Source organism: Chionomys nivalis, chromosome 25 (genome assembly GCF_950005125.1).
Source record: "Chionomys nivalis chromosome 25, mChiNiv1.1, whole genome shotgun sequence".
In the NCBI taxonomy this organism is placed as follows: Eukaryota; Metazoa; Chordata; class Mammalia; order Rodentia; family Cricetidae; genus Chionomys; species Chionomys nivalis.
Genome location: NC_080110.1, coordinates 26,925,527 through 26,938,963, shown reverse-complemented (window position 1 = coordinate 26,938,963; position 13,437 = coordinate 26,925,527). Strand labels below are relative to the sequence as shown.

The following is a 13,437-nucleotide window of genomic DNA, read 5'->3' as shown; positions in this document are numbered from 1 at the left end:
CACATCTGGGGAGGGTTTACCTGGATAAAAACTGACATGCAGATTCCTTCCAGAATTGACTTTGCCTCCAAACACATACATCATCATGATGCTCCTGAACCTGGACTTTAATTCTGCTCCTTTCACTAACCAGCTATGTGATTCAGGACAGCTTGAAATCTCTTTAAATTCTTTACTGTTTTCATGACGTCTTGAGACAATTGAAATAGTTATAAACTAGGCACGTGGCTCACGTCTGTAATCCTCCCCCCCCCCAACCACGACCAGGGAGGCTAAGGCTGGAGGATTACAGTGAGTTCAAGGTCAGCCTGGGCTACACAATGATAACTTGTCTCAAAAACAAAAGTTACAACAGAAAACAAGGCAAAGAAAAAAACTCAGAATAAAATAAAAACAATCACCATACGGTCCTGGAAAAGTGTAAGGTAAAACATAGGAAAGGTTGCTTTAATGACTGTGACTACCATCATTGCTCTTATCTCAAGGCGTCTTGACTTGCGGCTACTTCTCTCCTCTGCCTCCCAAGTACACTTCTTGAGGGCAGGAATCATACCTTCCTCATCTTTGCCCTTTAAGAATTCTGGCACACAGGAGACAATCCACAAACATTTCTTGAAGGAATACACTTAGGTACTTCCTAGAGTATTTTGGTGGTTCCTACGTCTGCTAGACACCCTATCTTGAGCCCACGAGAAGAAAGCGTGCACCGTACCTGCCTCGACCACGTGGTCCATGGTCGGAAACCTTTTGTATACCGCTGTGCTAACCGAGCGGAAGATGAGCAGGGAGGTCAGATTGACGTAGCGCATCAGTGTCCTTCTGAGCAGGCGTCCATGCTGGTCGCTCCCGTGGACACTGCTGGAGATGAGGAACATGAGCCTGTCCGGCCAAGGCAGATTCACAAACTGGTTCCACCATCGGTTTACTACCAGAGTCACATAGAACCCTGCGGGATAACCAGAAGCCATCATGCACTTTCCCACAGGAGACATCTCCACGGACACACTCTCAGCAGACTTTTTAGCCTTTTTAGGGGTTCGAGATCTGGAAGGATTGCATCATCCAAACCTTACGGTCTTGCCCTCCAAGAGGGGAGGAAATGTCGTAGGTGCCTGGCAAGGTCAGGGCACCCAGTAAGCGGGGATTAGAACTGTAATATTGGCTGCAAAAATGGAGGGTTAGTGGAGAGAAAGCTTTTTCCGAAAGCAGATTATGACCTCAAACTGTTCGATGTTAATTTAGCGGAAGCAGCCCTGAAGGCAAACCTTAGGGACCGGCCGTGTGCCATTGCAAGCGGCGGCTCTACCCCGCATGCCGCTCAGCCCGGAAGCACCCTCATGCAGTCCTGTGTCATCTAACGGAGACAGCTGTGTGGCTGCATTCTGCGTGGGACCTATACTTACCAAGCACAAAGGTTACTGGAATTTGTTCAGCATATCTGTCACAGTAAATTGATAATTTTTCAAAGTAACGTTTTTGGGCTCCTGTAAGTAACAATCTGGAGCAAAAATAAAACGCACAGCCCTTTACGATATGGCACGTCCGCACCTGCGCTGCAGGCGACATCAAGTGCAAACAGTTAAGCACAAATAATCTCAGGTTGGTTTGTTTTTGCTCAAAGGAACTCTATGATTTTGTTCCTTTGTCCTTAAACGGATGTGTCTCCAATGTTTTTTAAAATTGCTTTGTGCTTCAAGTATTCAAGTTTTTAAGCACATAAGTCTGTCGGCTGTTAAATAAAGAATTTATTAACCATTCTTTTTGTTTCTTAAAACTTTATAATTTTGAAGTTTTATATAATTTGATTCATTGGATTTTGGAGAAAGATATGTTACAAAGGAGTTTTTTTTTTCTTTTTTTTTTTCTTTTTTTTTTTTTTTTGTACTGAGATTTGGCTAGGGCAGCACAGGTGCCAGGCAGACAATCTCACTGAATTCCAGCCCGATCTTTTCTATTTTATTTTCGAGACAGGGTCTCACTTAAGTGGCCCAAGCTGGCTTGAGTAGGTCTTGAACGTGTAATTCTCCTGCCTCAGCCACCCAAGTAGCTGGGGTTACTGGCTAGCCCACCAGACCTGGTTTCCGCTTTTCAATTATTCATCAGAATGCTTAAAAGAGAGAGAGTATTGATTTGGTGTCTCAGAGTTGTTAAGTCATTATTGATTAACAGCATTAGACATCTTGATCTTAATCCAGAAGGTGTTAATTAATTAAATTAAGTAAAATAACATGTTCTGGATTGTGCAAACCCCATGTCAAGTAATATTATAATTCTTTACTTAAACACCCATAATTATTTGGAATATAAATAAAGCTGATTTAATCTTGAAGGTAGAAACGTGATTACCTTGGGCCATTGCTTCAAAACTTTTCTTGTAGATCTGACTTAACCTCCCCAAACTCATTTTCTGAGATTGCTAAACGCACCTGCCCATAACGAGACCGTTATGTCTTAGGGAGGAAATTCAGAACCCAAAGAAATCTCTTAAGTCAGGCTAATAATGATTACCAAAATGTGGGGAGAGAAGCCACATACAAATCTGCATAGATCAAAAGTGCAGTCATTTGAAGGATAAAGAAATCTAAGGGAAGATTCATCCGAATAAGTACTGAAAGTTCCTTTGGGTATAATATCAACAGAGAAGCAGAGGAGCAATGTCCAACCAAGGGGCTGCAGGTGGAACTCAGTCTGAAATTGGCACTGGTGAAGAAAGAGCTTGGGGTCCCGGGCTGTGTGGAGGTCCTGTCTCGGCTTTGGACGAGGTGACAGAGTTCGTGGAATCAGGGAAAATGGCGAGAGAGGCACCGACTGGACTCACAGGCCTGTGAGGGTCATGCTGGTGACAAGTCACAGACAAAGTGGCCTTTTGATTCTGGATTTTCTATTCTAAAACTTAGAAATGGTCAAAGAGTATTTAGAGTAGAAAGTGTAGCTCTTAGGGTCAGTTGGGCCCAGCCCGGGCACGGCACAGGGCTGCCGTAGATGTAGGCCAGGTGCATTGCCAAGGCTCTAGAAATCGCAGTTTTTTCAATTTATGGTGTTGTAGAGATAAAAAAAAATTATATAAATAATTTTTAAAGCATATGTCTTCAAACATAGCACCAAAATGGGTGGTATTAATACTAACTGGCCAAAGAAAGATGAATAGTAGACACAGAAATTTTCTTATCTAGAAAAATACCACAGAGATCATTCTATCAAATTCCTCCAAACTGGAAGAGGCAGAATCAAAGTCTATCGTAGGCACAAGAACGAACTCTGCTTATGTTTCCCACAGGTCTGCTCGACTTTCTTGATTTATTAATCTAACAGTTCTTGGTAAATCCTGATGATAGAAAGGATCTACTTGGGCTGGAGAGATGGCTCGGTGGTTAGGAACACTGGCTGCTCTTCCAGAGGGCCGGGGTTCAATTCCCAGCACCCAGATGGTGGCTCACAACTGTCTGTAACTCCAGTTCCAGGGGACCTGACACCCTCGCACAGACATACATGCAGGCAAAAAACACCAATACACATGAAATAAATAAAATTTAAAAAATCTACTTTTTCAAGAATTTACAATGAGACTTTTGAAAAAGAAGGAGAAGCCAAGTTAGAGTGATTGTTATAAATGTAGACACTCTGATTTTTCAAAAGACAAAAATCTGTGTAGACTTTCGCAGGGGAGGGGTATGAGTTTGATATTGGTGCAAAAGTTGAGACCCCAGGGGGCATTTTTGGCAACACAGCAACTGTTCTCAGGGCTTTGTCTATTCTAAGCCGCAGTAGCAACAGTCAAATCACATTAGTAAGAATAAACTAATGAGACAGCTGTCCTGGAACACTGCTTGCTAATCTGTCATATTCTGAAGGTTTGTGTGTCACGTGACGAAACTGTTGGGATAGTATATAAGATATCTGAAAAATATTAGAAGTCTCTAAGGACATTTGGCGAAATGTAGTCTTGTGATTTTTACCTTGGCGTTTTTTTTTTTTTGTTTGTTTGTTTTGGTTACTTTGAACTGGGGGCTGAACCTAGGACCTAACATCTATCATTCTACCACTGAGCTAAATCCCCAGCCCCACAAAATCCATCCTAGCAGGTACACTTGTTTGGAATAATAGTGTTTTATTTGGGGGACAGGGTCTCTTGTAACGCTAGTAGGCAGGGATTATCTTGAACTTTGGATTCTCCTGTCTCCACCTCCTCCATACTGGGATTACAGGGTTGTGCCAGCATGCCTGGCTTTACGTGATACTAGAGAAAGAAGCCAGGACTTTGTCCAGGCTAGGCAAGCACTCTACCACCTGAGCTAGCTACATCCTCGGCCCTAGCATGGAGGTTTTGTCAGGTAACAAAGTAGTCGCTCACGTTTTTGCTTGGGCAATGGTCAGCCAGCAAAGCGAGCATCCCTTTCCTGGATGGAGTTTAGTGGCTGCAAGGAAGGATGGAGATGAGATGATGACTCAGTTTGTTCATCTGTGGTAGAAGAAAAAAATCCATTTCTAGCTAAAGTGGAGATGCAGCCTCAAAACCTCACATTTTCCTATTTCCGCTTCCTCCAACGATTCAACTTTAGTTTAATGATCCATAAAGCTTCTGATGAAATTTTATTAAGACTGCAATTTTCAGTTGTTGAGAGGCGGATATGCTAGACCTCAAAGTGTCTCTCAACCTGACATGAGCACATCTTGACATTATAAAGAACAAATACCTCCTTTTGTGACAGTGACATCCTGAAATCGGAAGACATAAGAGAACAGATTTTTCTTCGGGCCTTAGTTCTTTTGTCGAGGCACTGGTAAAGTTTGAGTCCACTATCCTGGGTCAGAGCTTACCATCCAGACTAAAGGAAGGAAAGCTGCCTGGTAAATTCTATTCCCCCATATGTTAGCTCCATATGGAGCTGCAACGAGCTGTCAGGCCATAAGTCCAGACTCTGAATAACATCGTTGAGAGAAGCATGAAAATATTTGTCTGTGGGCTTTGCCATTAATCATCACACGATGAGGGTGTAGGTATAAATCTTTCAATTTACGCCCAAAACAGAATGGCTGACATCTGATCAGGACCAGTTCCTGTGGGGCTGGAATGCGAGCCCCTTGTCTCTGTCGGTTGCTTACTTCTAATACATGGTTAGGTGTGGATTAAAATACTGTGTCCCGAAGAGAAAATGACAGAGAAGTTCATGCAGAGGGAGAGGTTACATAATGCGAAGGCCAGCGGCAACCAAGGGGATCCGACTTTTGAGACTATTCTTACATAACATCTGAGGACCGGTTAAGGAGACATGCAAAGCGAAAGTACCTGTACACCAAACTGATTGCTGTGTAAAGAAGGGCAAAAACAACAAATTCCCTGTATAGGAGTTTGTAGATGCTGCCTCTCCACTTGAGGAGCAACCTATGAAATCCAAAAAAGGTGGCATTTGCTACTTTACTGGAGTAAGTGACAGTCATCTCGGATACTTTTGTTCTAGAAGAACAAGAAGACAAAAACATGGGTGAAAAATACGGTTGACGTCAGCACTGACATGCACGCGCTTTTTCTAATCAAAGGAGACTAAAGCCGGCAACTGATTAGCAGACCCACCCTCCCCGCTTTCCCCCACTCCCTTTTATAGTTTAGAACTCATAGAACCACCACCTCACCGTCTAGAATCTCAGTACTAAACCTTGAAGTGCAGAAGGGGAGGAAGATGGTTTCCGGAAAGAGTGTTCTTAAAAGCCCCGAGATTTCTGTAATTGTTAAATCTTATTTTAGAGTCTATAGCTATCGCTCAATAAATACCGAATTAACCCATGCAGTATACGAGACACATCGCAATGCTGTTTCTTCTTAACAGTAAGAGGATTTAGGAAACTTGTTTGCAAAACTGATGCTTTTTGAAATCGGTGGCCATACTCATTGGTCGGGGCCGTGTCCGCAAAATCTGTAAAGAGGTATTGCGTTCATCTTTAAACTTCCTAAGAGGAAAAAGCCACGGCCCACTTCTTTGAAAGCAGGAGCTATTGTGAGGAAGAAGCCGGGCCCTTGGAGCACTTTCGCTGATGGGTGACTATGACTGGTCTTACTGGGTGGGATGTGAGTGTCTACGTGGCCTCCGGATGCACAGTTGGAATTCTGTCCCTTTCAAAAGGAGAACATGTGCTGAGAAACCCTGCAGTTAAAATGCTGCATGTTCCCTTCGGAAAGTCTCAGCCAGATCCTTAAAGGTTTTCTGCTCAGAGATGAACAAAATGAGTCTTTTTTTTTTTTTAAAGATGGTGACCTTGAATGTGGTAGTTAGCCAAGGATGACCTTGAGCTTAGGGTTCACCTTTTGAGTGTGGGGGGGGGAGCACTCCACCAACTGAGCTCCATCCCCAGAGAGTCAATGATCTAGGACTCCTTATACTGGAACTGGATCTGTGCCATGGATGCAGTCAGGATGAGGATGGACCCCGATGCCTGGTTTTCCCTGAGCTCTGCTTTGCCGTTGCTTCTCACTGAGATGTGTTATTCAACTTTGAGCTATCTCAAAGCTGATATATATATATATATCTTGCTCAGCTACTGGCTAGCATAGGTCACATGTGGATGAAATGAGATTTCTTTAAAATATGAACTTTTCTCCAATGGAACTATGAGGCGCTTCTCACAGAGTGACTTAGACTGAGAACATGTAGTTTTTAAGTCAAATTATAAAACACACACCACACAAAATCCATGGAATATTTTTCCTATAGAGCAACCTGTACCAGACATTCTATCACAAGTAAGAAAATGTTTGGTTCAGATAGGTACACACCCAACTGTAACTTCTCTATATTCTCCAAGGAAATAAGAGCTGGCCGCTGTATACACAGCAGCAACAACAGCAAAATCGCTGATTTACTCTTCACCACTATTGATTTTAGTTAAAAACCAAACCAAGGCCTTTTGCCTAAGTCAGTGGCCCTACAAAAGATTGGGACGCCTGCCACAAAACACGCGTTCCTCTTCCATCGCTCCCTCGTTGCCTGAGGAGAGCACAGATTCACAGAGAGGGACACAGCAAACGAAACCAAATGTCATCAGCTGCTCACCGGGCAGGTTGGGTTGAATAACAGTCTCTAGCCACCTTTCCCTTCTTCTGTTCGCTCCTCCACCCTTCTATTTAGGCTCTGACAAGACTCTGGAACCCACAGAGCGCCAAGGTCACCACTCAAGTGCAGTAACCCGACGGCGCACTAACCTGCTTCTTCCGAGTCTCCCACGGAAAGAGAATCTTCAAATGTCAGGCTCTCCCTGAAGAGGCGCCTTCAGATCGCTGCTCGGCTTGCACCCTTCACTCGTGGACCGGCAGGTTTCCGCCTGTCCTCTGGCTGCCGTGAGGTTCCGGCTAGTAGCGAGTCCGGGGTTAAATGTTTTTCCACTTGCAGAGACCTGTTTATGCCAGTTTGCCCACTGGTGACAGTTATAGCTGGGAACAAACAGAAGTGACAGCTGCTGATGCTGCTTTTTTTTACTCTATAATTATAACTCCACCTGCCGCCCAAAGTACCCCTGTGAACGAGTCTTCGGTGGCGACGTGAAGACGTTGGGCTGTTTAAGTCCCGTAAGATTCATTTCAGCTCTGGCTCGGGATCAAGGAAGAAAGTATTTTACTGAAAACTTCTGGACATACTCCAGTCGCCAAAGAGGGAGATTAGGGCAGCCTTTTTGTGCATGAAATGAAGAATAAATTCTTATGAAGCCACACTCTGGGGCAGACAGGAATGTAAACAAGAATCCTGTTTGTCTGAGAGTAATTGAGACTGTTCTCCCTTTAAAAGCAACACGTGTGTGTGTGTGTGTGTGTGTGCATGTGTACCTAGGGTGTATGCATATTTGTATGCATGTGTGTGTTATGTATGTGATACGTATGTGATATGCATGTGTGTGCATGCAGGTAAGCACACGCACGTATGTATATTTGTGGGTGTGTGAATGTTATGTATGTGGTATGCATGTGTATCTAGGGGGTGTGTGTTTGTGTATAGTATATGTGTGTGGTGTATTGTGGGGTGAATGTTTTAGAAGTTCACAGAGAATTATGATATGTGATAATGTGGTTTAGTGAAAAACCACGTGGGTTTACCATGTTTTCGCCAAGGTTAACAAGGAAAACTTTAATTTATTTGAGTGGTTACTTTCGGATTGAGAACAATGCATATTTTCTTCCTTAAAAGGGAATGTTCACCCAAGTTCCTTAGGTGGTAGAATAATTAATCTGAAGGCCATTTCCTGGAACCTTTTCAGCTTTCTGAAGTAACTTGTGTGCCTGTCATTGCGCTGTGAGCTTAAGGAGAATAATAGGAAAAAGTGTTTGTTTTTGTAGAGAAACACGGAGAATAAAATATCTGAACAATCAAGACTAGGCTATGCCTGGTGGGTCATGCCTGTAATTCTATCACTTGGGAAGCTGAAAGGAGACTTGCCATGAGTTCAAGCCTAGCCTGGGCAATTCTGTAAATTCCAGGACAACCTCGGCTAATAAATTAGACTCTGTCTCAAAAAAACAAACCAAACAAACAAATGGATAAATCCCCCCTAAATCCCTTAAGAATGTATAACATGGAAGAAATCCATATAACTAAAAAATTAAAGAATTATTAAATTGTAAGTGCATTTGACCAACGTTGTTAAACTGAAAATGCTTTACAGTCCTAACAGTTGTAGGTGTTTTTCACTTCTCTGCCCTTATTACCTTGTTTCTAACTTCATTCCTGTAGGTAATGAATATTCATTTATAATTGTGTGCTAACTGACCGCACCACTGGGGCTCCAACTGCTGATATTGGATATTACTATTGTTTGATTATCACTTTTCCTCACTATTTCCCAGCTGTGAGTATCTTGGGGAATTTGTGAATATGCAGAAAGGTAGACACAGTATTTCACATCTTATATGTGGGCTGTCATGAAAAGTGGTTGGATAGACCTGCAATGGCACTTACAAAGGCTTTCAGGACTGGTGAGCCCTGGGAAGCGTAAGTTTATTTAAACCCTCATGTGTACAAAAGAGAAACGGTGCAGGCTCTCTATCTCCCTGCTGCACCTCCTAATAGGTGTATCGTGGTCCCCCAAACTCAGTCTATTTTGCAGCAGTCGTAACTGAGAACCAGGAGACCAGCGAGCTTTGCCGGGCAGCACAAGCATTGTTACTGGGTGCTCGGTAAACACCATCACGGCTCCCATCAGGCTGTGGTTTTTCTGTTATGGAGCATCAAGAACAGATAGATGGAGTAGGCCATCCCTACGTAAACTAGTCATGGGACACAGACGGATAGACACGACTACAGTCAAAACTTAAAGAAAACAAAACGCCATAAACAAAGTTTTAGTGCTTAAAAACTCATATGGAAGCTGGGTGGTGGTGGCGCACGCCTTTAATCCCAGACTCGGGTGCAGAGGCAGGCGGATCTCTGTGAGTGTGATGCCAGCCTGGTCTACAGAGAGAGTTCCAGGACAACCAGGGCTACACAGAGAAAACCCTGTTTCGGAAGGAAAAAAAAAAAAGAAAAGAAAAGAAAAAAAAAAGAAAAGGAAAAGAAAACCCTCATATGGTTATTTTCTACTGTCCATCAGTTTTGCTTTGAGACAGAGCCTCTCAGTGGTCTAGAACTTTCCCAGTAGACCAGGCTGACTGGCCCCAGGGAGCCACATGTCTCCACCTCTCTAGCCCTGGGATTACGAACATGAGACATCATACCCAGCATACCCAGCATTTTTATGTGGACGCTTGTGATCGAACTCTGCACTTCCAAGGCGATCACGCCACTGACCGGGTCATATCCCCACCTGGGGTTAAATCATTTTCTCATCAATGTTTCGGTTCAGTTGATTTATGAACTGTATACAGTGATTCTTATTCCTATAGGGTAAAGTTTTTTTTGAGCCCCTTAGGTGGTAAGATTCCCGAGAACTCACGCCCTATTCCAACTTGGGTTTTCCTGGGTTGGGGCTTCTTTAATGGCTTTTCTACGGCTCTAAACCAGGCTTGGGAAGCCATGTGGCACTGCTGGGGTGTAATATTTCTGATACACGCGCCGTTACCTGGGGAACTCTGCCCCATCCCCAGCCAAAGGTGATGGAAAACCTCCTCAAGCAGGCTCTCTCTTGGATCTCGGGGAGCAAAAGTGAGCCCCCAGAACTAGCAATACTGCTGCATGTTACAAATTTTCAGCTTTAAACCCAGAGGAGACTGGATATTTGAGGAGTCATCAGACTTCCCGGGCGGAGACTAAATGCCAACTCAACAAAACAGAAAGGCATTAGTTCAAGCTCTGAAGGTGATCTCTGTTGAAATGGACGCGATGGAAACCTGGTTCTATTTTAGAAATGAAAGCTCTGAGTCTAGAGAATTATGGCTTACAGTGCTGAAAACATATCCTGCGCTCAATAATCAATGCCATTTCTTAATGGCTCTGCTCAAACATATTCCAGATTGCTAGAGGGAAAAAGAATTACAGCATAGAATCAATTATAAATCAGTTCAATTTCACACACACACACACACACACACACACACACACACACACACACACCCAACAACAACCCCAAACTCAGTAAACCCAAGTATATTGTTTATTCTGAACAGCTATGAGATTCTGTTACTTCACAACCAGTGTTTGGAAATCATATTATTGTGTAGGTCAAGGAAAGGTACGGGGAAATATCACCCTGAAATAAGAGGATTAGCCAGGTGTGCTGACACAGACATGTCGTTTCAGCAATCGAGAGATGGAACACTGAAGGTCAGGGGCACAAGGCCAGTTGTCTCCAGCAGGTCACGAGTTCAAGGCCGGTCTGGACTATGTGTGACCCCGGTTCAAAAAACAAGTACAATGGTGGGATACAGGTGGAGATGAAAAGCTTTCGTTGCTTCTGGTTTCCTAATTTGGTTGATGGAACATTTTTCAGACACCCTTTTAGGTTTTGTACCTCGTCATAGTTCCTGCTGGGGAGGCTCCTGGATTTGGACTAAAGGAGTCAAAGAGAAACTTTAGGTTTTACCTCATATAAACTGTATTTTAAAGGTAACATCCATATTTTAATATTTCATTGGCTTTTTATATAATATATTCTGATTAAATTCTTTCAAACCCCCAACTTCTCCTAGATGCTCCCCACATCTACCTTCGTGTTCTTATCTCTCTCAGAAAAAAAGCAAAAAACCCTAAAATCAAACCTACAAAACAAAACAGAAGCACACACAAACACATGGAGTCCGTTTTGTTAGCCAGCTACTCCTGATAGCCAGCTACTCCTGAGCGTGGGGTCTATCTCTGCGTGTGGTTGACGTCCCCAGGGACACTCTGTTGGAGAAAACTGGTTTTCTCTTTCCCAGTAGTTAGACATTGCAAGTAGCTTCTTGGCTAGGGGTGACTTTTGGCCACTTTCCCTTCTCAGTGCTGCCATTTTGTTTTATTGCTATGACACAATACTTGACCAAAGACAAAGACAGAAGGAAGTGTTTGTTGTGGCTTTCAGTTCCACAGGAGACAGTTCCTGACCACAGGGTAGCAGCCGCAGCAGGAGCAGGAAGCAACTGGTTGATTTCACCCCCAGGCAGGGAGGAGAGAATGGAATGCCCACACTCAGTTAATTGAGCTCCCTGTATGCAGTCTAGGACCCCAGTCTGTGGAACAGCACGTAGGTCTCCTCACCTCAGCTAACCTGATCTAGAAACCGCCTCACAGAAATGGTCAGAGATTTGTTCTTTTTTTTTATTTTCGAGACAGGGTTTCTCCGTAGCTTTTGGTTCCTGTCCTGGAACTAGCTCTTGTAGACCAGGCTGGCCTCGAACTCACAGAGATCCACCTGCCTCTGCCTCCCGAGTGCTGGGATTAAAGGCATGCGCCACCACCGCCTGGCCCAGAGATTTGTTCTTGTGCTGGTTCTAAATTCCGCGAAGTGGAAACAGTTACCCATCACATTTTCCAGGCTGATACCTTCAGCTAAACTCAACCTTCTCTCACCTCTGCGGTGGTCAAAATGAGAACAGCCTCCTCCAGACTCATGCGTTTGAATACTCGGTCCTCAGGTGGAACTGTCTGGGAAATTTTAGTGTGGTCTTGTTGGAGGAAGTATATCAGTAAGGGCAGGCTTTGAGATTTCAAAAAACTCTTGACATTCATATTCTCTCTCTCTCTCTCTCTCTCTGTATGTATGTGTGTGTGTCTATCTGTGTATGGATTGAGATGTAGGCTCTTAGCTCCTGTCCCAGGGCCAGGCCTGCCTGTCACCATGTTCCCCACAATGATAGTCATAGACTCTAACCCTCAGAAGCTATAAGCTCCAACACACGCTTTCCTTTCCCGGTTGCCGTGGTCGTGGTGTCTTGCCACAGCAATAGAAAAGTAAGACAAACTCAACTTGGGTTTGATGCTCCTGTGCTTCAGATTGGGCCCTCCCTCTGCTTCCTGCTTCCACTACTAACTTCATTAATATATAACAAAATTGCAGGTAAATTTACATTTTGCCCTTGGCAATTCCATTTCCAGGGACCCTAAGTATACCTACAAACGGCAGGGGTAGGGACCCCCCCCCCCAGGGAGCCAGAAGTCAAGTTGACTTTGGGTCTTTAACCTGTTACTGGTTAGATGTGTGGTCTCAATAGCTTTGTCACAAAACACCATATTAGTCCACAAAGCCAGAATGTTTACAGATTAAGAACCTGTTATGACTGGATCAAACTAGACCTGATGGGATATGAGGTAGTCACAGAGATGACAAGCAGGCCAGGGGATTGTTGCTAAGGAAAAGACTCATCTTGGAAAATGACCAGGGGAAGCCCCCAGAATCAGCTCAGATGTTAGCATGCCTTGGGAAAATCTAGACTGTTGCTCTCAGATGCGTTTTAAAAAATCACCGTTTTGGAGGTCACACAGTTGCACCTAACTCTGCTTGCTCTGGGCGAGCGCTGCTACAGATGATGTCTTGAGTAGGTGAATTCTGCAACCGGCTATTTTCTTTGTAGAGACCAGAAAGCTGTTTTGGTTTTGGCTTGTGAGCCCAGCCTTCATTGGGTTGAGCCGTATTTCCAGCCCCAAAGTTATTTTTGCTAAAAAACAAAAACAAAACAAACCACCACCACCAACAACAACAACAAAAATCCCACTTACTTTGGGGCTTAGAGAGAGAGGGCTTAGTAGTTAATATCAGAGGATCTGAGCTTGGTTCCCAGCACTCACAAGGCAGATCACAACCATTCCATGAGATCTGATGCCCTCTTCTGGCCTCTGTGGGCACTGCATGCACATATAGGCAAAATACTCATACACACAAAGCAAAAGTAAATTAATCTTACACACACTCACATGCAGTCACACAATGCACAGACATTCATGCACACATAGACACACACACTCTGTCTTACACCACACACACACACACACACACACACACACACACACACACACAGTGACTCCACGATGGTGTCTACTTATATCT

General features: G+C 43.9%; 1 protein-coding gene across 4 annotated transcripts in view; it reads right to left on the bottom strand.

Annotated features, from left to right (window-relative positions):
- The window catches only part of Best3 (bestrophin 3), a 38,060-nt gene extending 30,512 nt beyond the window's left edge, over positions 1-7,548 (bottom strand). The window contains exons 1-4 of one of the 4 annotated variants that reach the window (XM_057758261.1): positions 7,196-7,211; positions 5,288-5,455; positions 1,404-1,498; positions 713-946 (exon numbers count right to left, since the gene is read on the bottom strand). In XM_057758261.1, the coding sequence (XP_057614244.1) occupies positions 713-946; positions 1,404-1,498; positions 5,288-5,439 (481 nt within the window). In that variant the 5' untranslated portion in view covers positions 5,440-5,455; positions 7,196-7,211. Of the gene's footprint in view, positions 1-712; positions 947-1,403; positions 1,499-5,287; positions 5,456-7,046; positions 7,089-7,195 lie in introns of those variants that run through there. The other 3 variants (XM_057758262.1, XM_057758264.1, XM_057758265.1) reach the window with 3 other exon arrangements.
- Between the last annotated feature and the right edge of the window lie 5,889 nt (positions 7,549-13,437).